This window comes from Betta splendens, chromosome 7 (assembly GCF_900634795.4).
Source record: "Betta splendens chromosome 7, fBetSpl5.4, whole genome shotgun sequence".
NCBI lineage: Eukaryota > Metazoa > Chordata > Actinopteri > Anabantiformes > Osphronemidae > Betta > Betta splendens.
The window spans coordinates 14,165,242-14,189,230 of NC_040887.2; the positions used below are offsets into that span (position 1 = coordinate 14,165,242).

General features: G+C 41.2%; 7 protein-coding genes across 10 annotated transcripts in view; 2 read left to right on the forward strand and 5 right to left on the reverse strand.

The window, feature by feature from the left end:
* atp2b3b (ATPase plasma membrane Ca2+ transporting 3b) overlaps positions 1–2,754 on the forward strand; it is a 36,324-nt gene extending 33,570 nt beyond the window's left edge. The window contains 1 exon segment of the mRNA XM_029157452.2: positions 1–2,754. This exon segment is cut by the window's left edge and continues 2,148 nt beyond it. The gene's annotated coding sequence lies outside the window, so the exon portion shown is untranslated.
* A 2,924-nt stretch (positions 2,755–5,678) lies between these two features.
* crebzf (CREB/ATF bZIP transcription factor) lies at positions 5,679–8,515 on the reverse strand. 2 transcript variants are annotated; one of them, XM_029157454.3, is made up of 5 exons: positions 8,337–8,515; positions 7,015–7,584; positions 6,754–6,914; positions 6,497–6,571; positions 5,679–6,058 (listed from the first exon to the last, which is right to left on the reverse strand). In XM_029157454.3, the coding sequence occupies exons 2-3, from the start codon at positions 7,533–7,535 to the stop codon at positions 6,866–6,868; spliced, it is 570 nt and encodes a 189-aa protein (XP_029013287.1). In that variant the 5' UTR covers positions 7,536–7,584; positions 8,337–8,515; the 3' UTR covers positions 5,679–6,058; positions 6,497–6,571; positions 6,754–6,865. The 2 variants fall into 2 exon arrangements, with proteins under 2 accessions (XP_029013287.1, XP_029013286.1); XM_029157453.3 differs by having other exon boundaries at positions 6,497–6,914.
* A 531-nt stretch (positions 8,516–9,046) lies between these two features.
* Positions 9,047–11,187, reverse strand: las1l (LAS1 like ribosome biogenesis factor). Its single transcript, XM_029157341.3, has one exon. It carries the CDS (start codon positions 10,974–10,976, stop codon positions 9,276–9,278), a length of 1,701 nt encoding a protein of 566 aa, XP_029013174.1. The 5' UTR covers positions 10,977–11,187; the 3' UTR covers positions 9,047–9,275.
* A 341-nt stretch (positions 11,188–11,528) lies between these two features.
* haus7 (HAUS augmin-like complex, subunit 7) lies at positions 11,529–14,341 on the forward strand. Its single transcript, XM_029157386.2, has 9 exons — positions 11,529–11,679; positions 11,986–12,101; positions 12,184–12,254; positions 12,338–12,399; positions 12,491–12,681; positions 12,774–12,885; positions 13,082–13,294; positions 13,576–13,687; positions 13,772–14,341. Exons 1-9 carry the CDS (start codon positions 11,623–11,625, stop codon positions 13,831–13,833), a joined length of 996 nt encoding a protein of 331 aa, XP_029013219.1. The 5' UTR covers positions 11,529–11,622; the 3' UTR covers positions 13,834–14,341.
* Positions 14,342–14,544: 203 nt separating this feature from the next.
* mrpl49 (mitochondrial ribosomal protein L49) lies at positions 14,545–15,327 on the reverse strand. The gene has a single exon (XM_029157387.1). The coding sequence runs from the start codon at positions 15,289–15,291 to the stop codon at positions 14,755–14,757; it is 537 nt and encodes a 178-aa protein (XP_029013220.1). The 5' UTR covers positions 15,292–15,327; the 3' UTR covers positions 14,545–14,754.
* A 1,330-nt stretch (positions 15,328–16,657) lies between these two features.
* Positions 16,658–19,470, reverse strand: emd (emerin). Its single transcript, XM_029157635.3, has 7 exons — positions 19,311–19,470; positions 18,867–18,945; positions 18,572–18,667; positions 18,006–18,037; positions 17,875–17,900; positions 17,441–17,500; positions 16,658–17,375 (listed from the first exon to the last, which is right to left on the reverse strand). Exons 2-7 carry the CDS (start codon positions 18,943–18,945, stop codon positions 17,177–17,179), a joined length of 492 nt encoding a protein of 163 aa, XP_029013468.1. The 5' UTR covers positions 19,311–19,470; the 3' UTR covers positions 16,658–17,176.
* Positions 19,471–20,245: 775 nt separating this feature from the next.
* flna (filamin A, alpha (actin binding protein 280)) overlaps positions 20,246–23,989 on the reverse strand; it is a 30,937-nt gene continuing 27,193 nt past the window's right edge. For all 3 annotated transcript variants that reach the window (XM_029155870.3, XM_041071509.2, XM_029155868.3), the window contains 5 exons: positions 23,053–23,185; positions 22,747–22,923; positions 22,408–22,626; positions 22,112–22,309; positions 20,246–21,995 (listed from right to left, as the gene is read on the reverse strand). In XM_029155870.3, coding sequence (XP_029011703.1) covers positions 21,811–21,995; positions 22,112–22,309; positions 22,408–22,626; positions 22,747–22,923; positions 23,053–23,185 — 912 coding nt within the window. In that variant the 3' untranslated portion in view covers positions 20,246–21,810. The remainder of the gene's footprint in view (positions 21,996–22,111; positions 22,310–22,407; positions 22,627–22,746; positions 22,924–23,052; positions 23,186–23,989) is intronic.

Consider the following 23,989-nt stretch of genomic DNA (forward strand, 5'->3'; position numbering starts at 1 on the left):
AGTTGCATTTTGTGTGGTATTAACAATATGCAGCTTTTACTGTAAGGCTGCTGCCAACCAGTGTGTAAAAACAAGTAGTCATTGTTTTCCGGAGGCTTTTCTTGGCTCATTAACTCAGTGGCGTTTCAGTTGAATAGTCCTGCACATCATTCCCTTTAAAACCATGTTTTTGCACCTTGGTGGATTTAACAAATGAGACATAACAGTGAATTCAAGAAGTGCTGCTAGAAGGATGTTTCTTTTCTTGTTTCACGCACAGCGCTTTAGCTAATTCCAGTTTTACGTTACGCTCAGCCAACCACCAGCTGAGTGGCATTAGGTCAAGTCAGATTTCATTCAGAGCCCATTTACAGGCAAATCACTGTACAATCCTCACACCTTTAACCTGAATAAGCAAAATTATTGAATGATGTAGGTATAATTTATTTGCGACTGTCTGCTATTAACAGTGAAGGGTGATGCCTGCTCAAAACCTGCCTCACGAATCAGCAACACTCACTGGCCACTTTAATAGAAACACCTGTAGAGCCTAACTCAACTTAGTGCTGTGAAGCTATGCTTTCTTACTGGAGTAACTTTCCATCTTCATATCAAAAATGAATGATAGGAACAGAACATTCTTAAAGTGAAAGACTTCAGTTGAAAGCCTGGGAATTACGACCTTGTTGAAGCAGACGCCCCCTCGGAGCTGCTGAGTTGGATTGATTAAGATTAATGCCGGTAGGCGTAGATACATGTCATCCTGGGAGAACGGTTGGTCAGAGTTAAGATACAGAACGGAACATGTGGGTCTCACTGTGTGGAGAGTCAGGTGTTCTCTGGAAAGCTCCTAAAGTCAGCGTATTGTCACTGCCTTAGGACTTTGGGATGTTGAATGTAAAAGGACACAACACGGTCGTGACACACACTGACGGGCGCCGTCGCCTCACCGGACTCCACCTCGACATTCCATGTGAAATACATTCCAAGCAACTCCATCACATTCCAGTGTCAGCGTGCCCTCCTGTGACCCATGTTGCACCAGGTGTGGGTGAGCCGCTGACTTCATGTTGCCTCCGAGCGTGACTGCAATGCAATGCAAACCTGGACACCCCCCCCCGACTCTCTCCTTTCCCCCCTCAGTTATCCCCCTTTTTCGCTTCCCTGCGTTAACCATCCGGTCCCAGCGCCAGAGAAAGAGCAGACAATATGCAACAGACTGCCATGCCGACGCCTGTCCCCAGCCGTGGGGTTCGCAGCGCAGTCTAGCGGGGGCGATGACACATGCAAACACAGCGAGAGAACATGTCTGTCCTGCTAGTTCTGTGTCAGGATGTGCGCAGGGCTCTCTGGGAACACCCCTACCTGTACAGAACTCTGTCGTCTTGAATGCTCATCATCATCTCCACCACTCGGGCCCGGCCTGTGAGAGTGGGCGTGTGGTGACATTGTATCGGTCTGTCTGTTTTAAAGCATGCATTTGGTATCATTAATGTCACTCTTTATGTGTTGGTAAATCATTTAGGCTACTGTCACTACTGTGTGCTATGATCTCTCCACATCTGCTCTCTCCTTTTCGCTCGCTCTCTCTCTCTCTCACACACACACACACACACACACACACACACACACACACACACTCATATCCTGTTCAAGTCTGACCTTTCAGCAGCTCTGTCAACGCTTTCTGCAGTATACAGACACGCACACACACGCAAGCGTTCACCAAACAACAGGCGGAAGATCTACAGTGGTGTAAATTTGACTGCCCAGTTCCAGCCATCTCTGTCCATCCGTCCAGCCATGTTACATCAAGATGTTGTGAGAAAGTTTCACAGGAAGCAAAACACAATGTGAAAAGGAATATATTTATCAAAATTATAAATGGTACAACTGCACCACTACTGTACAGATCGCCCAAATGTGCACATGTGCATCTTTGATTTACAGGTACTATGTTCCTGTTACACTCTTTTTTTTTGTTTTTTTCTTTTAATCCTATCGCTTTTTGTAAAGAGAGGAACAACAAAATGGAAGCGCTTGTATATTATTATTATTATGATTGATTTTCTCCACCAGTGCCCCCACTGATGGAAAAAGACAGTTGCACATTCTCCTGAGCATATTCTGAGGGCTGTGTTTTCTGTCCTTTGAACAGCCCCTGAAGTGTGCAGAGGTGTGGAGATGTTTATAGTCTCTTAAGACCAGAGATGCCCTCTGTAAATAGAGAACAGAAGACACAGATGTACCTCATTAGGATCAGTAGGAGCGGACCAACTGGGGTGCCACACAGGATGGAGAGCAAGAAGGCAACGTAGAACTAGAGACTGCAGAAGTGCAGTGCAACCGAGCACTGTTTAGGCTGCTCTCTTAGATCTGCTGCTAGTATTTACTGCCATGTTGAGACGGGAGGAAACTAAGGTTTCACATTATTCATTATACCGATGTAAATATTGCGCGTGGAATGGTCTCCCCCTCCCCTTCATGCACAATACAGTGCTGTTCTGCGGACAGAAAATGCAGCCTTAACTGTGCTGAAATGAAAAAAAAAGACCAAAAAAAAAATCATAAAGACTATTGAATATATTAAAGAGTTACCTGCCTGTTATTTAAGCGAATAAATATCTATATATGAGAAAGAACACACCTGTATACTGTAGACTAAATCTGTATGGAAATCTAAGAGAATTTAATGGGAATTAAGTCCAACACCTTTTGTCCGTATGAAAGAAAAATACATCAAAGTATTCTACAATAATAACTTTGACAAAGTAAGTGTGGTCCTGTGTTGTTTTTTCACAACAATGCCAGATTCTACCTGCAGCTTGAACTTCAGTGACCCTTGACCAGCTGATATGAAGGAAGCAGGTTTCACCTTTATGAGGTCACCTGTTTGGAGTGAATAGATGGAGCCAGATGTGCACCTGCACTGCTCTACTGGCCAATTGTGTTCTCTGTGCTGTAACAGCAATATATGCTGAGAGTGTGAATGGTTGTTTATATGTTGTCCTCAGGTCTTTAAAGGTTACCACTGTCCAACACCAGCAGATGGTTTTATGTTATGGCTAATTTAAAGTTAGGTAAGAAGCTGGCTTTTCTAAAATTCATTTAAATGTAAAACCTTTTGAATATCTAATGGTATGTAATGAAGTAATTTTGTGAAGCTAAAGCTTAGGAGAAAACTGGGAACTGCATCAGGACGAAGTGAACACAAACCTCAAAGTACATTTTACTTCCGCCACACAAAATCTGGCCTTGGGCCCACATTGTAATTCGGTTCACAGGGTTGGCTGTTAAATGACCTCCAAACTATTTGCACCAGTTGTCTTAAACTAGTCTTCACCAACCCATGGCACAGGAAGGCCGTTGAGGTCATGTTAATAATTTACGTCAGTGAAGACCCAATTTATGCAGGAAAGAAATTACAAATAGTTCATACATTTTTTTAAATTTTGCTGTGGTCCTTGTTTAGACAGCACCAACACATTGTATAACTAAATTTCTCTCCACTCATAGCTGCTATATACAATGTCTTGTGAAGCAGCAGGTCGACCAGCTCTACAACCGCTAAAAACCCATAGTACGAGCAGCCAGAAGGAAGAATCTGAACTGTTAGCAGGACAGTATGTTTTACATTTAGAGGCCCCCAGGGGACCTGTCCAGCACAGCATCACTTCGAGAAGGTGAAGGTGTGGCTGTGCAGTGCTGCCTGATCAACTGTCAGTGATTTATCATGTCACTCACAGACAGCAGGGGGCATCACCGCTGACTGGTGCTTTTAATGTATTGTCCAATCTGCCTCAACTGTAACGATAAACAAGCAGCCAACACCTGCACTTTAGATTAAACGAATTATTCATATTGTTCTTAATTCAAGAAATGTGTACAAACTCTATGCTCTTGTGGAAGTGCGGAAATAAATGTAGCAAAAGAAACATGGGATGGAAATACTACATTAAAGTACATGTTCTAGGTTGTTCCATACCAATTCTGATTAATCCTAACCACATATGCGTCACTGCTCACACAGTCCGATATTACCTTTGAGAGTGTAGCTGTTCTGGCAGAGGCTTAATTTTATAACTGCAACCTGTGCTAGAACATTTTGACACGCAGGGATTATAGGACAAGTACTGCATTATAAAAATGGGTACACATCGTCTGGTTCCTGCAGCAGTTTTAGCGCAAAGAAATTACATTCTAGAATAGATTACCAAAATTTGACTAAGTCTGTTGGGTTGTCCTGAACTGAATATGACGACTACACAAAAGCAACTCATCAAAACACGCAGTATAGTATAAATACGAACAGCATGCGTGAGGCAAAAAGACAACTTGTGTTGTAGCACAGCAGCTACTCAGTTTAGTACCTTCACTAAACTTTATTTTCTCAAGCATAAATCCTGAAAACTGAAAATTTTAGGGTAAAATTGCCGCAAAGATTTATTTGTGTAGTGTTTTCCTTTAAGGATTGTACTGTTGCTTCAATTAGGCTTTAGCCCATGCACTTCAATTCACACCAATATTTCGCTAAAATGTGCAAATCTTTGAAAGGATTTGACCAAAATAAAACCATAAAAAGGTTGGACAAAAGCAAAAAGGTAAAAGCATCCTGGTTTTGCAGTATTAAAACTGATCACCAAGTACACAGTGAAGATCTAGTTTTATTAATATTTACTATTAGGTTTAAATATTGACTTTAAATACAGTCAAGCCAGAAATTACTCATAACCCTAGCAAAATCTGACTTAGTTACTTTTATTTAGCCAGCAATCTTTTTTATATTGTCCGGAAACAACACAGGCTTCTCCCAAAGGTTAATAAGATGATGAAAAAGCATCATTTTGGAAAAAAAATATTACTCATCTTTTACCTACATTTAAACTTTGTGTCATTTTGTGAATGATTCAATTGCTTCTTAAATCACTATAAAAGCCCTTCAGGTTGGAAGGTATTGTAAAAAAAAAAAAAGGAAAAAAAAAGTGAAGTAATGCCTCTTGTACATCATGTTATCTTTTAGCAAAAGCCTGTGTCATTTCCAATCAAAAAAAACAAAGAACCTTTGGATTGGATTTTGAATTAAATTTACATCAAGTTAGAATTTGCCAGGGGTATGAGTAATTTCTGATTTGACTGTAGATATTTCTACTTTACAAATACCACCAAGCTACATTAAATACAGATCCAAGGAACAACCACTATTCTTTGCCAAGAACCTTTGATTGATTTCTGTGGCACTATGCTGCCTGCCACTGTGTTCCACAGTGAAACAAGCTGTCCAACTGTCTCATAACATACCAGGTAAAACTAATGTCAGACAAAATCATTTCCCAAACCACTAAAACTGAAAAGCTTTTGGCAGCTATTGCAGACTAAACCAGGCCTATGATGCTTCTCTCTTTAAATGTAACCAAATATGTTTGCTTACCAGCCTCGAACTATAACTGGCTGTGATGGAAGTGTGAGTTGAAGTAAATGGGCTAAACAAGCATGATTTCTATTCTGCTGACCCTCACATTTTGTGCACTTTGTACTTTCGTCAAATGAATTCTTGGTCATTTGTTTTGACAACCTTTACCAGACTTGACCCAAATGTAAGCGCTTTATCGGCAGAGAGCTTGCTGTTCAGAAAGAGAAAGAGAGATGCATTAATATCAACAGTACAGAACATGACACACTAGATATTTGTAACTCAAACATAATGAAAATAGGATTTATTTATTCATTTCTCAAATGCCATGTATCTCAAACAATATGTATTCAGCATTATGTACACATTTACACTGTTACATTGATGAAAACTTAATTACACAACTTAAAGAGGATCAACTGCATGTATTCAGTGAATACATATATATTAACAGGACATAACTATTGAGTCTGGGCTGGCTTGGCTCCAAATAATGGAGAAGCTCTAGCCATCCTTGAAAAAAACTGCATGAGCTACACAGGTGACGATGTTGTGGAGTATAAATAATAGTTACTTATACCATTTGATACCGATACTACCTTTACAAAAATACCAGGCCATGTTGGCAGCAGCTTGTCCAGCCTCTTCACCTTCCACCAGCAGAATCCACTTTAGCATAAAGAAAAATAGGTGGCGCTAAATGAAGGTATTCTTTTGTACAATAGTGTAGGTTCACAAAGATTCATTCAAACAAAAAAAAGTATAAACATTTGTTTTTCATAAATTTATAAGTTGTCAATTTGAAAGTTGCCAAAAAAAAAAAAAAAAAAAAAAAAAAAAAAAAAAAAGAACTCTTTGTGGACCTTCACTTTCATCTTAACATCAATTTAAGATACTTGAAAAAAAATTAAACAATGCTCTGTAGGAACAAAGATTAAACAAAATGTAATAAAAAGTATTCAAAAGTCACTATATGGGATCAACACCTAGAAAAAATGTATAAATGATTCACATGTTGTGAAAAATGTATAAAAGATCGCTGCTCAACACCTTAAGCCTGTGGGAAAAAAAAAACAAAAAAAAAAAAGGTTCTTGTCTGATCCTTACCATGGAGTCAGGCAGGTAAAGCTGTTCAGAAAGCCACTCATCCCGCATGGTGGATCAACCAATACCTAGAAGAAACTGTCAACAAGGTTTAGCAGTAACATGTATTCAAATCCATCATCACATAAAAGCACATGCAGTCAGCAGTTCTCAAGTAGTCTTAACTGAACAGTGTTCATCAACCCTCAGCAGTTCAGTACAGTGAGCCATATATAGATCAGACCCAATATCAGAAGACAGAGGTAAGTACTTGACCCTACATTTTGAGTGATGTGCTTGCACTCTCTGCACACTTAGTGCAGAATTCCACAGAGACATGGTTCTTGTCCACATGCAGACACACTCCACCAGATGTCTCTTTCTCCTCCACTTTCACACGCTTCCTGGGTAAGGCATAGTCATGATCGTTTGGGTCGGGCCCCTGGAAAAGTGAGGAAGACAATTTCATCCCATTCACACCACTCAGCCTGGACAAGAGCTGGGCTAACATGGTCTCATTGGCCAGCACAGCCCTCAGGTACCTGGTCTCATCTTCCAACTCTTCCACTCTCTTTGTGAGCTGAGAATTGTCCTGTTTAAGTATATTGTTTTCGGTTGACAGGATGCCAACTTTCTTCTCCAAGCTGTTGACATATTCTTTCTTCTTAAGACGATTCAATCTGGCAGCAATGGCATTTTTGTTGATCATGTTGATGGGATGATTTTGCCTGTTCTTGCTCTTCAAGGCAGATGACATTCTCTCTGGAGATGAGGCCGATGAAGCTTCAATTCCAGAATCGTGATCCTTGACTCCGTACACACCAAGATCAGCCAATTCAACGTCTAAGGTTGGAGAGGATGCATCTCGTCCAAGTGGCCATTTAAAGTCTTCAATTTCAAACAGGTCATCCAGTTCTAATCCAGCGGTGTCGAAATCCTCAGCCGGAAACCCCATGGGTGAACTTGGGAGATCTGCATTTGTTTCCACTGCATCTACCACTTGAACCACAAGAGGCTCCCCTTCAGCGTTGCTTACAGTGCGACCTCTTCGTCTGGTGATCATTGCTATCTGACAGTGAGGTTCACGTAGTCTTGAAGATGCAACTTCTCACCTGTTAGGACAAATTAAACCATATGATTACTATGAAAATTCCGAACAATGAACAATTATGATGTGAAGACAAGATAGATACTTTTTAAAATATATAAAACTAATCTCAGCAAACAAAGCAAGAACCGTAAAACTTAATAATATTCCGTTCAAATATGAACAGGGTTCCGGTTGGAAACCGAAACTGTAGATAATTACTGCGGCTCAGTACACAAACATGAGTGACACGAATTTAAAAATTGAACTGAATGTCGCGCTTCTTTTGTCCTCTACGGGCGCTACAATTGCCAAAGTGTACGTTGCTACAGCGTACTACCAGCGCCGTGTTAGCCGACTGGCTAGTCCTTCAGAGACAGACAGTGGCCAATATTATATACTTTGTAATAAACTATATATACGCCACGCATTCCTCCAACATAGTAGTAAAGGATAGTATGCAAAACGTTCGGCCTTAGCATTAGGTAGCTTGCTAGCTAGCGCCTTAGCATTAGGTAGCTCGCTAGCAAGGCCCTTTGTTGCCGAGCAAACTTTGGAATGTGTCGCACGTCGTCTAATCTCCAAGCAATCCCTTCAAAACCATGCGGCATTAAACAAATTATCTATTGACCAGCACGTGCCCGCTAGAATTTCGTTAGCGAACGTTAACGTTACACATCCAAACTAATGCAAGTTAGCGTTAGCTAAAGCCATAGCGCGTGAGAGCCGACGAATGACGCAGCAACTTTTAACAAACAACGCAGCGAATTTACTTACCGAGCAGGTTAAAAAAAACAATGCTACAATAAATCGCGAGAAATGAGTCCAGCGGTGAAACTGAGCCGGATACCTAATACCTTCAGAACCGCTCACAGATTAATATAAACGTAGCGACAACGACGGTGCGGTCTGACAATTGATGTCATAACCGAGGTGGACCGACTGAAACACTTCCGGGTGTTTCTTACAAAATAAACGTCCCCGTGAACAGCCTTTTGAATCAACCTCGATCACCTCAGTTCAAATTAGTAGATCACATAGTTTAAGATAAAAAGAAAGCTTTTAATTGTACAACGTGTGAGGAAGACAACACTTACAACAATCTTCGCTTTGATGAAATTAATCTAAAAGAAATATACTGCAAACACTTAAACAATATCCCTAGGGGATTAATAACACTTTTTAATTAAAATGAAAACTTTGTGCAGGTATAACAGTATTAACAGGGATAGAAACTTGGTTGAGAAAGAGGAGAGAAATATGTCAGTGTATATAATAATGAATTAAATGTATTTCAGCTTTGTCTTTCCATGTTTGATATTGTGTTAAATGACTCCATTATTTTGCCTGCCTAATAATAATTATTGCAGACACAGCATAGAACAGGCCTTACAAACACCATACATTATGCTAGTAATTAACAGATACATTCAAATTTGAATATGCTGATTGTGTGAATGTTAGTAATTTGGGAATGATAGTGTGAATAGGTCATGACCTTTTCAAAAACATTCATAAAAGAAGCAAACCTTAAAGTTGTATTTATCATATAGTAGTTGCAAGAATAAATGATATAACACAGAAAAACACTGAATCCTCAGATTTGACCAAAAGCGGTTTATCAGTGGAGGTTTTATTTCAAACTGATGTTTCTTTTTCTCAGTCAACAACAGTGCCAGCAATTACATGCCACCATGCACAGTATTACATCATGGCTCAAAAAAGCTGCAGTCCAGATTTCAGCTTGTTGATATCACTGTGATTCCAAATAAGGCCATCAGATGTTCTCACTGGTGCTGAGACTCCAGGGACATCGTGAGTTTTGTTGCTATCCAGCTCCACTGGCTGGTCAAAAACCGTCAGTGTTGAATAGTTTTCCGCCATGAGGCATGAAGGGTCATTGGACTGTCCAGGAACTTTACCAAGAGGATAGTTTTTCCACACAACTTTATCAGTGCACACCTGCCATGGAGAACCTCTCAGCTTTTCAGCCACAGCATCCATACACTTGTACTCCTGGGAGGAGTCACTCCTCTCAGAGTCTGCCGTGGAATGTGAAGCATGGCTTTGGTGCTGCAAATGCTTCAGTTTCTCATGCAAACTCTCCAGTGTGTATACAGGATGTTTATTCTCTGAAGAAGGTTTAACATCAAGGTTTGTGGGCTGTGTGTAAATGGAGCAGAGCTGAAGCAGCCTCTGTTGGGTCTCTGGAGGGAGAGGATGCTCCATGTCATTCAGAATTAACTGAAGCAGGTGAGGCGTGCTGATGCAGGGAGCTTCCAGGCATGCAGAGAGCAGCTGTTGCCACCTCAGCTCGATGCGGTTTACAAAGATCTTGTCTTTCATTCTTGCCTTCCTCTGTCCTTTTGATTCATTAGGTTGGTCAAATTTATTGCAGTTGCACAGGATGACTTCTGAAATCCAAGCAGAGATGTAGTAAGCCCTGTGGTGGTTCTTCTCTTTAACAAGAACCTTCAGTTCAACAAACAGCTTTTCCAGAAAAAGATGAATAAAGGATGATGAGTTCAGCATCTTCAGGAGGGGCAGCCAGAAACGCAGGAATGTTTGAGGAAGTCTGGGTTCAGTGTCACTGTCAGAACTCTCACACCTTAACGATTCCAGCTGTGGCACAGTAGGCACCAGAAACCCATCCTCCAACATCACATCAATCAGTAAGTCACTCGACTCCATAGAAAACTGCTTGACCTCACCCAGCAACCAGCTCATGTCTGAGAAGGGACCAGGGCATTTCTGTTGTTGAGACTTATCAAGAGCTTGGTACTGCTCTTTTTCAAACGTTATCAGAAGGTCTCGGGCAGTTTTGTAGGCTTCCATTTCTTTTTGACTTGCAATGAGTTTGTCCTCCTGGCGTTTAAGGTCAAGCTCCTCATCCTCCTCGCCGTCAGACTGAAATTCCCAATTCACATTAGAAGCTCCTCCAAACTGTCTGGACCAGTACTCCTGATGAAGCCACTTCAGAACCACCTTACACCCTTTTCGACACCATTTCAGGGTAGGGCGTTTCCGGTGTGTGAAGTCATGCCTCAGTTCTACGACCCACTCTGGAATGTTTAAGTTCCCAGCTAGGTGCTTCAGTGGTCGGGCTATTCTACCCTGTTGTCTCTCGGTGATCACGTTGATAAACCTCACCAGGGCTGCGCCATAAAGGAGAACCAGATCATCTCCCTCTAGCTGTCCAGACCGGTCCAGTGCTTGGCACCTGATCAGGTCCGCCGTGCAGTCCACTGCAACAGGAGTGCTGTTGACATACCTGCCTTTCCAAGCGGATATTCTCTGCAGTGCTTGCCTTTGTAAGGTGGAATCTTTGGAGTAAAGATATTCCAGAACCTGATCCCATTCAGCTTTGTTGATCCATGCTACCACATGGCGGACTTTCTCTGAGCTCCCTTTCTTCATTTTAACGGTGGAAGAAACGTGTGCGGAAACACTCGTTCCACATAAACGTCGTACACACAAAAACTATTGTTTTGTGCCAAAGCCCTCTTCCTGGACGTGGCTATAATGTAATGAAATTAGCTAGTAACTGTAGCGTGAACAATACTTAGCAAAAATGCGTCTAGTTACGACAGTACTGCAAGCCGGAAATCTTCTTCTTCTTTCTGTTTTACGGCGCTTCGTAATCAAAGAAACGACGCTTTGCCGTCACCAAGCGGAGACTATTAAAAATAACCAATCTATTCATTGCACAGAAAGGATTGGTTTTGTCCTTAATAATCATAATAATAAATTTAAATTACGATTATAGCACTTTTGTGAAAGGGGGTATCTACACACTTTGAAGGGATAGAAAACATGATTGAAACAAAATTACAACATGTCAAAAATGCTAATGTTGCATAAAAGAAAAATGAATAAATACATGTTGTGAAAAAAAATCACAGCTTAAAACTATCTCAGCCGTCAGTGTCACAAATTTTCAGCTTTGAACCCTGTCTCGCTTGCTATTAAGCATCATTACAGTAGGTGGCGGTAATGCATAATAACAAAGTAATGTAGCATTTAAATAGACGAGGAAGAAAACGTTCGCAACGTATTTGGGAAAATGGCGGGGGCTTTGAAGGAGAAAGAACTTGCCCAACAGCTTTATGCTGCTTTGCAGGTGAATAAAGTTAAAGTTATTGACTGACATACATCTTATCGTATTGACTTATTGTGCTACACTTATTTGTTGTCGTAAGATACTGCCGTTTGCTTTTCTCCGTTTTGTTTTTCGATCGCATCATTCTTTACATACAGCTAGGGCTAATAAATGTTTAGTATTAAAACTTTAATATGATCTCCTAATATGATGTGCGACCCCAGCACCCATGCATACCAAGGTGGACATTGATTGTACACATATGTTACATATGTTAGATAACACGCTGTAAGCTGCTGGTAAAGTGTTGTGTTCTACTTTGCTAAGGCTGCATCTTGTCCCTTGGTGGATGGTCTTTACCTTCAAGAAGCAGACAGCATGCTGCAGCTTTTCTGTCCCCCTTCCCAGCACCGCACCGAAATACTGGCATGGATCTGCAGCAGGTGGAGGCAACTACACCAAATGTAACTCCGTTACGCAGTTCATTGTAATAGTAATAATACCGCATTTTCTATCGCTTTGCAGTATCAGTCCAAGCTTTGCCAATTCCAAGGCCATGGCAATGAGATCCAAAGAACCAGATGCTTTGAACAAAGGTAACTTTGTTGATGAGGCTATTTTTCTCTAGATAAGAACCTTGGCAGATTACACACTCCTTTGGTCTGTTTTTCATGAACAGAAATGGCTATGCTTGGACAGGAGCTAATGTTGTGTAAAGCAGGCGATATGGACCTGATCAAGGTGAGAGATTGCATTAGTGTACATGTATTTAATTTCTACAGATTAATTTTAGCAATAAGATGAAAACATTGTATTTTTTCTGTTCATCCAGGGTGAGACGAACCCTTATCGGCAACTTCAGTTCTTGGAGCAACTCTTAACTCTGGTCCCAGGCTGCAAGACGTCATGTGGACACAAGATGGATGAAGAGATGCTGCTGAATGAACTCTACAGTGCTGAGAATCTGCCCCACTTGACAGAGATGCTCAACCCCACATTTGACCCCTGGCCTGCACACATGAAGTAAGTATATGTCTTTGATCCGTTATTTCGTATTTGTAATAACAGGCATATTTCCAAGTATTTGGTGTATTTGTTATTCCTTCTTTCAACAGGGCTTTACACAAAGGCGCCAAATTATATTCTAAACAGACCCAAAATGAAGCTACAGATATTGCATCCCTTCTACAGTCGACTCAGTCAGCACTAATGGAGCTACAGTCAGAGGTACAGTATCATGTGTTATCTATTGTGCCTGAAGTATTCTAATTATTATTACTACGGCTTATATACTGACATTAATTTTCTTTTACTGTTAACAGTTTAATATAGATCAGAACTACCTCCCTATGTTAGGTACATTGTGAAAGCACAGACTTTGACTTGACTGAGTATGCATTAACAAATGCTTTCTGGTCTTCAGTGTGAATTCCTCAGCAATGAGGCGCAGAGTGCTGCCATCTTCTCCCCAAGCTCCCTGCGTGTGGCAGCAGGCGATCTTCAACAGCTGATGGCTACTTTCAGCCATGTTTATGAAACGGACTTGAGATCTTACTGCAGCAGAGATCATCCCAGCTTCAGCTCAGACTCCAATGTCTTTCAGAGAGTACACCAACTACTGCTGGCCTGTAACACGGTACTTAAATAGTCATTCTCTTTAGAAGTTTTTCAGACCAGATAATTTCTGGTCATTTCTTAATCTGTGTTATGATCCTATGAAAACAAAACATTAGAAATAGTTTTATACTCTCACTGACATATTCCTGACTCTGTTTTATTATGGAGGACTAAAGTTTGAGCACCAAGCAAACAATAGCAGTCTTTAGTGCAACAGCAAAGGCTCAATACTTTTTAATATGAGAGGTGTTACTTTGTAAAGGACAATCATACTGACACTGCTGCTGGCTTTTTTCTCAGGAATTGGAAATGCTGAATGAACTATCAGAAGCTTCTGTGTATATGAATGAGGAAGTAAACAAGTTACAAACTGAGCCTCGTTACTGGTGCAGGGGAGAAAAACGTCCACTACGTAAGTAAATATACTGATCATTTAAATGCATGCAATTTACTGCTTCTTCATAAATATTAATTCCCTGCTGCTTTTTTTATCTAGCTGATCAACTGGAAGCACTTATCAGACGGAGCAAAGAGCTTCTCACACTGCTTCACATTTAGTGGAATTGTGTGTGCAGGAGAATCTGATGTATAATTTAAATTTCTAATGTTTAGCAGAACTGCAAGAGACACAGTACATGTAAGGAGGTTAATTGTTATTTAGTGAGACACCTGTGAGACACTTGTTTCTACTGCACCCTTTTCAACATGCAATTACAGTAATGAGCAAAAAAAGTTATTTCTTTGTAGCTGAGTTAATTGTATCTACTTTTGGTGAGCTGAATAAAATCAACATATGTTAATACTTAAGATGGCGGCACAGACACATGCAGCGGCTTCATACTCTCTCTTGACCACTTAATAAATGTAAATGTTTTAAATGTAAATGTTGTATTTTAGGAGGAATGATATTCATAAGGTGCCCAAACTCAGTATGGAAGTAAAATTGAATATACGTGCTTGAAAGGGTACATTTACTGCTCCCCCAGGATGGGTTAAATGCAGAAGACCAATTTCGTTTTTCCATTGTATATTATGATGACCAATAAAGGCTTTCTTTCTTTCTTTAGTACTTCTTGATGCATCATGTTTTGCGACATTATATGCTGTTTAGACTATAATGGTTGAAACCTAATAGATATTGTCAGGAGAAATAAATAATTAGCAAACAAGTTTGTTCTTTGCTACACATATTGGTGGTAAAAAAGCCCAAAAGCCTTTTAGACAAACCCCCTCATTGATCTTTAGGTGAAATAACAACATGACCAGCTGTGCTTTTAAATTTGACATTCATTACACACACTTATGTACATGTTCAACTGTCTGAACCCATAAATCTGTGATAGAGTTCAGTCAAATGGTAGAAAAGAGAAAGTCTTCATGTGGGACGATCTCTGATGTTTTCTGACATCCTCAGAGTCTTTATGCGCACAGCTGTCTGGTCCTGAAGGAAGATGCTGTGGCTCTCCTGGAATTCCGGGGTCAGAAGCCCTTGCCGCCCAACCACTCCTTCAGCTCCTTGTCAAAGTGACCTTTGACCTTCAGGGTCATGGTGACCTCGTTGACCTGTGTGGGCAGCTCTTTTCCCGTAACCTCCTTCAGGTACTCCTTCACATCTTTTTCCAGAGCCCAAATGTCCCCCTCCACTTTCCGTATTAGCGTCATCTTCCTATTGCCATGGGTTAGGTCGGTGTAGACCGGTATGTTGTGCATGCGGGAGCGACGGATCATATACGGCAAAGGCGGCGGTGTATCAGCCGGAGGGGTCCAGCCAGACGGGGTGGGCCCGGCGTGTTTGGGCGGTGCTGGGACTCGTGAAGGAGGAATGAGCCGCTCTACGAATTTGTATTCCTCCGTAGACTCTAATATCACGGGCTGCTTTTCACCTGGAGCAGCGTTGCTGAAAAACCGGATCCCGGCGGAGGAGGTAGAAGCTCCCGTTGCTGGTCTTTGCAGGCTGAAAGCCCCATACAGCGCCCTGCGGAGCACGGAGGACTGGAGAGTAAAGGAAGCCGCCATGTTGTCTGGTGCAACGTCACAAAAACATCCCGGAAGTAGTCAATAGCTTCCGGTAGGCACGTTTATTAATTTAAAAAAGTATTTCATAACGTTCAGTATTTTCTATTTAGCGCACAAACCAAAGGGTCGTCATATGACTATATGGAACAAAAAAGTACGAAAACAATTATTAAATCTTATTAAGTCTAATCATTCATTAGATTACTATATTTAATACTATATTTTAAAAAGGAATATTATTATTTCTACTCTTATTTTTACAATGATAAATAAACACATAGTAAGTAATAGTAATAACGAAATTTATAACTGAACCTTATCTGATATATACTTGACATAGGTAATGTAGAGAATGTTTATTATAATACGAAATATTATATTGTTGCTTATATAGGCAGAATAAGAACCACATTTTGTTAATGTTATTTTAAATGTGGGAAGTTGCTTTGTAACTGTGGATCCAGATAGTGGGAATGACCCAGTGACCTCATAACAGAAGGTGTTTTCCTTGTTAGTCTAGTCTTTTAGGATTAAAAGAAGCCCTGAGAAAACGAAATCTCTTTATGTCTGATGTTTTATTACATTGATAGATGCTCTCTGAGCAGAACAGCTGCCCTCTGCAGGTGTCAGTAGATAACACTTCCTGCTCACGACAGCTTCAATTCATGCTCTGCATGTAAATAATCCTGTTACCTGATGTGAAGAACCAAACATCCAGAGGTTGGTATGGCTCTTTCTCCACACCAGCTGAGTTATCCGCTGTTCCTCTGCCACTCTTTCTCCTTTTACAGCCACACTTGAGTACTGGGTATCTCGTTCATTGGTACATCAAGTTTGAAACTAAGTACAAGTACAGTAGAACTACTTGTCCAGGTATGCAACAGTCTCTACATTTGCCGGTATTTACAGTCCTCCCAGCTGAACATGGTTCTTTATGAGGGCCTCCTTGTGGTTCTGCTGTCCCTGTGGATCATGTTACAGATTACGTCAGGAAACCTGCTTATCTTTATTGGCAAGTGACTCTCTTGCACTTAATGCCTGTAAGGTGCAAATGACAGCTCTTTATTTTGTGGATGTGTTTAAAGAATTTAAAGCTCCAGTTTTGTCCTGAACAAATTTGAAGTGAATTTGTACTTCAATATAGAATAAATCTCTTTCAAGGTTTGTTGCATGTCATGCATCCTACCTTCATGTTTCCTCTTATTCCTTTACGTAATGTGACACATTAGAAGCTGGTGAGTAAAGATGCGTCTGGATCCATCTTCACTGTGAAACTGGAATAACTTAAATATTTTCTAACAAATCCTGATCCTCAGTGAACATCTACCTTCACTTTGACCACAGAAATATATGTCCAATAGAATGATCACTTTTATATAGTTGTAAAAGTTTATTCTACTGCACTCAAGTAGGAGCTAAATATACTGTTCAATTGCCCTCTTATTTTCTAAGCACGTACATAAGTTTTCCATTGTGGAGTTTACATGTTACAAAAAAGAACAAACATGTTATAAAAATCACCTTATAAAACATTCAAATACACAGATCTGGCTGGAAAATGCAGTGCACCATCTTACATACTGTATGCAGTGTGTGTAACAGAGCAAAGAAATCTGTGTCTGGCTCTCTGTCCTGTCACAACTGGTATCTCATTACTAATATAAAAATTTTCAGTACTTTACTTAACAGGTGGCATTTGGAATTTTCTTAATTGGTTGATTTTTGTTGAAGGTTTTTTTCATTAGTCTAATTTACATTTTGTGCTCTACAGTAGTTAGTATGTGTTGAAACACCTACAATTGTTAGATAAAAAGACCCTGTCAACCCTAACAGTACAATTTTATTTCAGAACAAGTTCAGAACAACCAATCAGATCGCTGCCTTGTTACGACTGATAGTTCCACAGATACCAGTAGGCGCCATAGCAGGCAGCTGCAAACACAGCCAGCAGCAGCAGCAGCAGCCGAACCGCTTTCCACTTGCTGCTTCCAGACTTGATTGGCGGTTTGTTGTACTGGAGGCTGGACTGTTGTACGCTGTGATTGACTGTTTTGCTTGTGAACTGAATCGTAGACTTGGAAGCGCTGGAGAAGAGAGGACGTTTAGCCAAGCTAAAGGCACTTAGCACAGCACTATAGTTAATACTTACTTTGTATGTTGGTCGAGTTCTTTGTCTTCATCTCGGGTCGAAATGCCTCTACGTATCACCCTATTGAAGAATATTTGAATAAAGAAAAGTACTCAGTCAAGTTATTATGTAAATTAATTAGGTAGTAATTTGTATTCAATTTGTAAATTTTTCAGTAAAATGCCTGGAGAACTTTTACTGTGAACTGGCACAATTGAAATTGAACTAAATGAATAAGTGCAGTTAAGTGTTTCTAAACTTAATTACATCTAATTGGCCAAAAAATATATTGATAATTTTAAACCTTTAGGTAAAAACAATCAATAAACTGCACTGTGTGCTTTGGCTCAGGCCCAACAACATATTTCTGATACCACCACAGGCTCAACAGGTCATGATGTGCAACAGCACGTTTGTACACTTTGTGTCTTTTGTGCACGTTCAAACACACTCACGTATCCACAAAGCCCTCTTCTCCAAACTGTGAAGGTGAAACAAGACAGTACGTGTGAGGCTTCACAGTCACATAGCAGAGTAGAGGAGTTTGGCACAAACACAGAGCAACAGGCAGACAATCAGGACTCACCGGACTGCGGTATGTGACGTAGCTCGTCTCCTCTGCAAAGAAAAGAGGAAACAAATAGCAACAGTTTGGACTCAATTAAAAAAAGCTTTTACCAGTTTTAAGAATTAATTCAAAATAATCTGTTACATGATGATAATAAAGTGCTAATAGAGAGTGAACACCAGATGGCAGGTTTGGCAGGGAACATGTGTGTATGTACAAATGCTTAGATTTACCATCATCTCTTTTATTTTGATGCTTATTCAGACATATGAGCATAGTTTCTATTGTGGTGAACCATCTACAGCTGCAGCTTCAGTGCGGTGGTGTCTGCTGTGTGATCATTATACTGAATGCAGTATACCAGGAGATGATGCTAATGTTTTAGCCATCATACTTAAAATAAAAACATTAGCACCATCTACTATATATAATAATATTCACTCCAGTCTGACTCCAGCTTCCACTGGGACCCCAATAGTAAACAGAGTAGAACTATCACCTAACTTAAAAAAGCAGGATTAATGGTTGAGTACGTGTACTGGATTGAAATAGACGGTGCAACTGTGGCCACTGAACAGGTCTACCTTCCTCTCTGTAGTAGGTCTTATCCGATGAGGCTTTCACTGACGACTTCTCCACGACCTTTTCAAGCTTCTTCTCATACTGCTTCCGAGTGCTGTCTGTGTTCATAATAATAAGATAATAATAAGATTTGACTTAACACTGACGAAAAGAACTAAACGTCAGAGCAAACTGGGAGAGTTTAATTTAAATGATCAAGCATAAAAAGCAAACAGCTTTAGCTGCTCAATGATCTTTTTGATTTTTATATCTAGACACTTCATGCAACACAATGATCCGAGCCGGTTATTTTCTCACCTACAACTGGTCCGTGTTTAATTCCGTGCTCATCAAGCAGCTTCAGTATGTCGTCGTTACTTTTCTTGCTCAGAGACATCTATAGTTAGGTAAATAGAGAACCAGACAGGCAGATAAGCAGGCGGGCGCGAGGACAGTCGTTAATTCTAAGCTCCTGCGCGCCAGACTGCTCCAGCAGGAAAAGGAAGACTCAGCGCAAACTCCAGCGGCCGATTAAAAGAAAATAAACAATTTTAATGACACGCTTTTGCTTTATCGCACTTATTTCAAGAACATATCTGTCATGCATCGCTGCTTGTAACCGTTTGCAGGTTGAACATACGTTGGTTTGGTTTCTCACCTTTAATGAGCAACAGAAGCAGAGTTCATGAGGTGAAAAGACAACGTGAGAGAAACAGTGTATTTACAGTAGAATGCAATAGAATTTGAATTGATTTTACTTGCCTTCGTACTGGAGGTTTAAATCTGAGAGAAGGATGAGGGATGAGCGGACGAAGTGGAAGTGACTTCCAGCGTGAGAGACGCGGTTTGGCAACGACAGACTGGAACCAGTTCTGGTCAAACGTTTGTCGCTCAGTTCTTTAGAAAACTACATCCTCGGTTCCTTAGAAGGAACGACGACTTAAGGTATTTTCAGTTTCTGAATTAGAGTGTGACACACAGCCATTGATACATTACATACATAGATACACTGATATTTATCTCAGCGTTTTCTTTGGTTGGTTCTGCTATTATTCATGGGACAAATGTACTTTTACTCAGTTGAGTTACATGTACTGATGACCTTACTTAGAAATTGAAGGAATACTTCAAGTACTATAAACCTTATTAGAAAAAGAATGAATAATTGAATATATACCATTACCTAATTAATTGTAGAAACTACAAAATAAAGAAAAACATTAAGTGCTTAATACCTGTAGATTTTCGACTTAATCGCCAGCGGTTGCACTCATCAAACTGTATTTATGTTTTAATCAGGTTCATTTTATTTTAATATAGATTTCAGTCTACTTCCGTTTCACACATACCAGATTATGAACGAGTTTAAGGGTATGGACGTTCTATTTTATTTTTATTGCTTCATGAATTGCTTTGGTTCTCCCGCAGCGGCCTCTGGGGGTAGAAAGCGATGAGAATGAGCGGCGGCTTTATTTGTGGGGTTTTTATAGGAAGGGCGTTGGCTCCAGTTATGTACACATTTAATACTCGGTGGGAACTAGATAAACACAACATACTTCAGTGCTCCCTCTGCTTCATCAGTATTAATGAGGACAGCAATAAGTCTGACTTCATGAAAATGTCACTCAGAATCAACCAATGAATTGATCAGAACAGGACAATATTCCGTTTTCCAAAGTGTAAAGACAACACAGCAGTTAGGACTGACAGAAAAATACTTAAACTTTATTGTGTATCAAAATACTGTCTTACAAACACTTAAAGCCTTTTTTATTATTTAGGACAAGATTCATTTTTTGTTCTGAAATACAGACTACGCACAAAGCAAGCTGGAAGGATGAGGGGCGGGGGGAGTGGTTGTCGGCTGAAGAGGGGAGCTACAAGCAAAGAGCACGAAACAAAGCATCATCTTTGTTTTTGGTCGTCATGTTTCCAGGACTTGACAAACCACAGCATCTTCAGCCGTCCTGTCCAGCACCATGTTGGACTCTTCCCTTTTTAAACCTTTGATATTCAACACATCTCACATTGGTGTGACTCTGAATCTAACCTAATTACACGTGTGGATGCACAAGTTGGCGTCACACTCCGCTACAGCGGCGCCGACAGAGCGTGTCAGACAAATCGCGAGTTAGCTGCTGTGAAATGTGTCCGCCTCCTCCCCGGTCACTTTAGTCGCCCCATGTTTCATCGTCTAACCTAAGAACAGCAGTGCCTAAAACTGGATCACACTAGCAGCAGATAAAACAAACAGGTTAAAGAGCATCGTGAACACGCATGCTGGAGCGAGTCCGGATCAGTGCTGAGCACCAACACCACAAAGCCTACACCCCTGTGTAAATAAGGAACAAGCCATTGATCTGAGTTTTATATGGACAAGTAAAGGCCTGAATCCAAAGTGTGTCTGTGTTGGAATGCCCAAACACTTGCATCACACCTGACAATCTTTGGTTCAATTCCTGTCACTGTTCATATAGAACTGGATCCATCATTCATGTACAACCAAAGCCAAAAAGTTGAGACAATATGCAAAACTGAAAGAAAAACGTTAAAGCTGTATTGTGCAAAGATAAGAAAGAAGGATCGGCAGCAAAGGCCCAGGTCCAGTGAGCAGCTAGACTCCTGCATCACACGAGAATAGGACGTCACTCCTCTCCTAAAACTCCAGGCTGGCCTCCACACTTCCAAGATGCCACATCCACATCAATCTGTTCCAACTATAGGATGACGAGATCTGCAAATCATTGCCTTTGTTTGTTTTACACATCGTCCCAACTTTATTTGGCCTTGGGGTCATTTATACCTCCTCCAGTGTAAACTGTAACCTTCCATCCAATTCTGGGCTCAGCTGGGCCAAAATCTATTACATCTACTGCTACTATGCTACCATTCTACATAAGTCACCCCCATGTCTGAAAATATAAAATAACCTAAGGCACAGGTGGAAAAGGTGCGTCTTTCTCCTCCATACGTTTATTTGATCATGTGACTATTGGAAGAACTGAGAGAGGAACAGTCAGTGGCTGTGTGCTTTGGGACAGTCTGGACTGGGTTACAGTAAAGACGTTGGCTTTAAACCCAAATCTCACTGAGGGTAAATACTGATTGGACAATTTCTTTCGTATTATAATACTTCTAAGAAGCTAAATTTAACACGTAGAAGGAACCTGGAGATGTAAACAACGCTTTATTAGAATCTACTGTAGACAAGAGTTTCAGTTTTAAACAGTGGTACAAGTTTCCCGGGTGTGGGTCTGGGTTGTTACACGGTGATGTGGAAGGGGCTGCCGGGGATGTGTTCGTCTCCCCACTTCACCACCAGGATGTACTCTCCCTTCTCTTTGAGCTGGTAGCTGACGTTGTACAGACGGTTGCCCAAGTGTTTCACTAAGATCTCCTCACAGGGCACCCTGGGGCCATCCACACCAACCAGGAGCATGTTACGACCTGCGGGGGGAGAACCAACGAGCATCTATATCAGCACGAGACAGCCCTGATGCACTGCGAGCCCACAAGTCACGTTTTATGCACTCAACCATTGTCTGAATCCCAATTAAACACACCTGCTTTGCTGCAGTCAACACTGAAGCTGTTCTTCTGACCGATGAAGCCCTTGGTCAGGCCAAGACCTTTGGCCACCACCTTACTGGCATCGGATTGAGTGGGAGCTCCCTGCTGAGTGCAGCTGATGGCGCGGGTCACAGGGTCAACCATGACAGAAGAGGTTTCGTGCATACTGTGACTGGACACGAGTTTGGAACCTAGAACAGGAGACAATGGAGTAAGTCAACCTTAGTTGTTTTGATAAGCTTTTTTTACAAAAAAAAAAGATTTAATGTATATTTAAATGTTTTCTCACCAGTGATCTTTGCCTTGAATGGACTGCCAACAATGTGATAAGGGCCGCCATATTTGATGGAGATGAGATAGTTGCCAGGGGCCATTGGGGTGTATGTGATCCTGTAGCCCTCAGGGCACTCCACACAGTCCATCTTCACCTTGGAGGGTCCGTCAATGGTCACAGCCAAAGCGCCGGGGCCGGCATTGCTCGTGTTCACCACAAACTCACACGAAGTTCCTAGATGCATTAGAGAAAATGAGGAGGATTTAAACCATCAATATGGATCAATGTGATATCCCCAAGACCAGTGAGCTGAAAGGTGCTTCCAGTCCGTTGTGCAGAGAAGAAGCGTGTTACCTGTGGTGCCTCCCTCCAGTCCTGGCCCATACGCTGACACCATCCCCGGGTCTCCAGCCTGGCCTGTCTCTCCAACTCTAATCTTAAATGGGCTCCCAGGGATGTGACTTCCATTGAACTTCACATCAATTAGATACAGACCGTTCTCTCTGGGGATGAACCGAACTGCGTACTTATCTAGACAAAAAGGATGCAACGTAAGGTACAGGAAACTGTTCAGCAACACAACCACCACCCTACTGATATTTGAAACCACTGGACTTGAGAAGGCATGAGGGCGAGTTTGGACGGCCTTCCTGCGGTTACCTTGGTCGATCTCTGTGACACAACACTCCTCCAGAGCTCCAGACGGGCTGTGGACCTTTGCGTCGATCACACCCTTTGCCCCGTTAAGGCTGACGGCGAACGACGCCGGCTGATTCACCTTCAAGCCCGACTCCTGCTCAACAACACACACTCAAACATTCAAAACTGCTCCGCGCCATCATTAATACCAGTAATGATATATGTACAATCTACTGACCCAAAATCAACAGTCTAACGCCACTACCCATCTTACCTGGGGACCGCTAACAAGGCTAAAGAGGAGGCTGTGCAGTGTTTGTACGGGTTAAACAGAAACTAAAGAACAGGGAGAGGAAAAGTGGATGTGTTGTGTAATCTGTGAGCACATCTGTGGCTGCATGCAGGCCACGTGTTAGGTCTTCACATTGTGTTTCATTTTACAACTTTTTTAACTCAATACATCTGTGAGAAAAATGATGAATCATGAAAACCAGTGCAGTGCAGAAGCCAGTTCGTGACAGCTAATGAAAAGGCAGATGAAAGTTTATAATAATGGTCAGAACAATGATGTCGTCATTATGAAGTCCAGATTTGGACTTTTTAAGCAAAATTTGTAGTTTAGTTTAAATCTTATTGTATTATTTTATCCTGTTTAAGTAAATGTTTTCTTGCCCTGTGAGAAATGGGCTTCAACGTGTGTCAGACAGAGAGAAAACAGCCCTTGGCAGACCTCTTTAACCCTTTAGCGCCCCACATCACTGGGAAAGGTGGCTGTTGGGAGCCTTTAGAATGAGGCACGAGAAACACACACAGTCCTCTAGAATCCCAGAAGCCCTTGCACCGCCCCACAATGCAACAGCAGCTGCTAATGCTAAGCTGGAATCTGGTGTATCAGCTCTTGCTCAATCATTCACAAACTACTACGTTCAACTTGAAAAAGTATTAAATATGGGAGTGA

What these genes read in the sequence shown, in the direction of transcription:
- crebzf (XM_029157454.3), bottom strand. Translation starts at nt 7,535, where the DNA reads ATGATCACCAGACGAAGAGGTCGCACTGTAAGCAACGCTGAAGGGGAG. An exon ending in GAGTTGGAAGATGAGACCAG is followed by an intron (nt 6,915 to 7,014) that starts GTACCTGAGGGC and finishes TCACTTTTCCAG; the next exon opens with GGGCCCGACCCAAACGATCA.
- las1l (XM_029157341.3), bottom strand. Translation starts at nt 10,976, where the DNA reads ATGAAGAAAGGGAGCTCAGAGAAAGTCCGCCATGTGGTAGCATGGATC.
- haus7 (XM_029157386.2), top strand. Translation starts at nt 11,623, where the DNA reads ATGGCGGGGGCTTTGAAGGAGAAAGAACTTGCCCAACAGCTTTATGCT. An exon ending in AGCTTTATGCTGCTTTGCAG is followed by an intron (nt 11,680 to 11,985) that starts GTGAATAAAGTT and finishes TACTTTGCTAAG; the next exon opens with GCTGCATCTTGTCCCTTGGT. An exon ending in CCCTGGCCTGCACACATGAA is followed by an intron (nt 12,682 to 12,773) that starts GTAAGTATATGT and finishes TTCTTTCAACAG; the next exon opens with GGCTTTACACAAAGGCGCCA.
- mrpl49 (XM_029157387.1), bottom strand. Translation starts at nt 15,291, where the DNA reads ATGGCGGCTTCCTTTACTCTCCAGTCCTCCGTGCTCCGCAGGGCGCTG.
- emd (XM_029157635.3), bottom strand. Translation starts at nt 18,945, where the DNA reads ATGTCTCTGAGCAAGAAAAGTAACGACGACATACTGAAGCTGCTTGAT. An exon ending in TAAACACGGACCAGTTGTAG is followed by an intron (nt 18,668 to 18,866) that starts GTGAGAAAATAA and finishes TTATGAACACAG; the next exon opens with ACAGCACTCGGAAGCAGTAT. An exon ending in GAACTCGACCAACATACAAA is followed by an intron (nt 17,376 to 17,440) that starts GTAAGTATTAAC and finishes TCTCTTCTCCAG; the next exon opens with CGCTTCCAAGTCTACGATTC.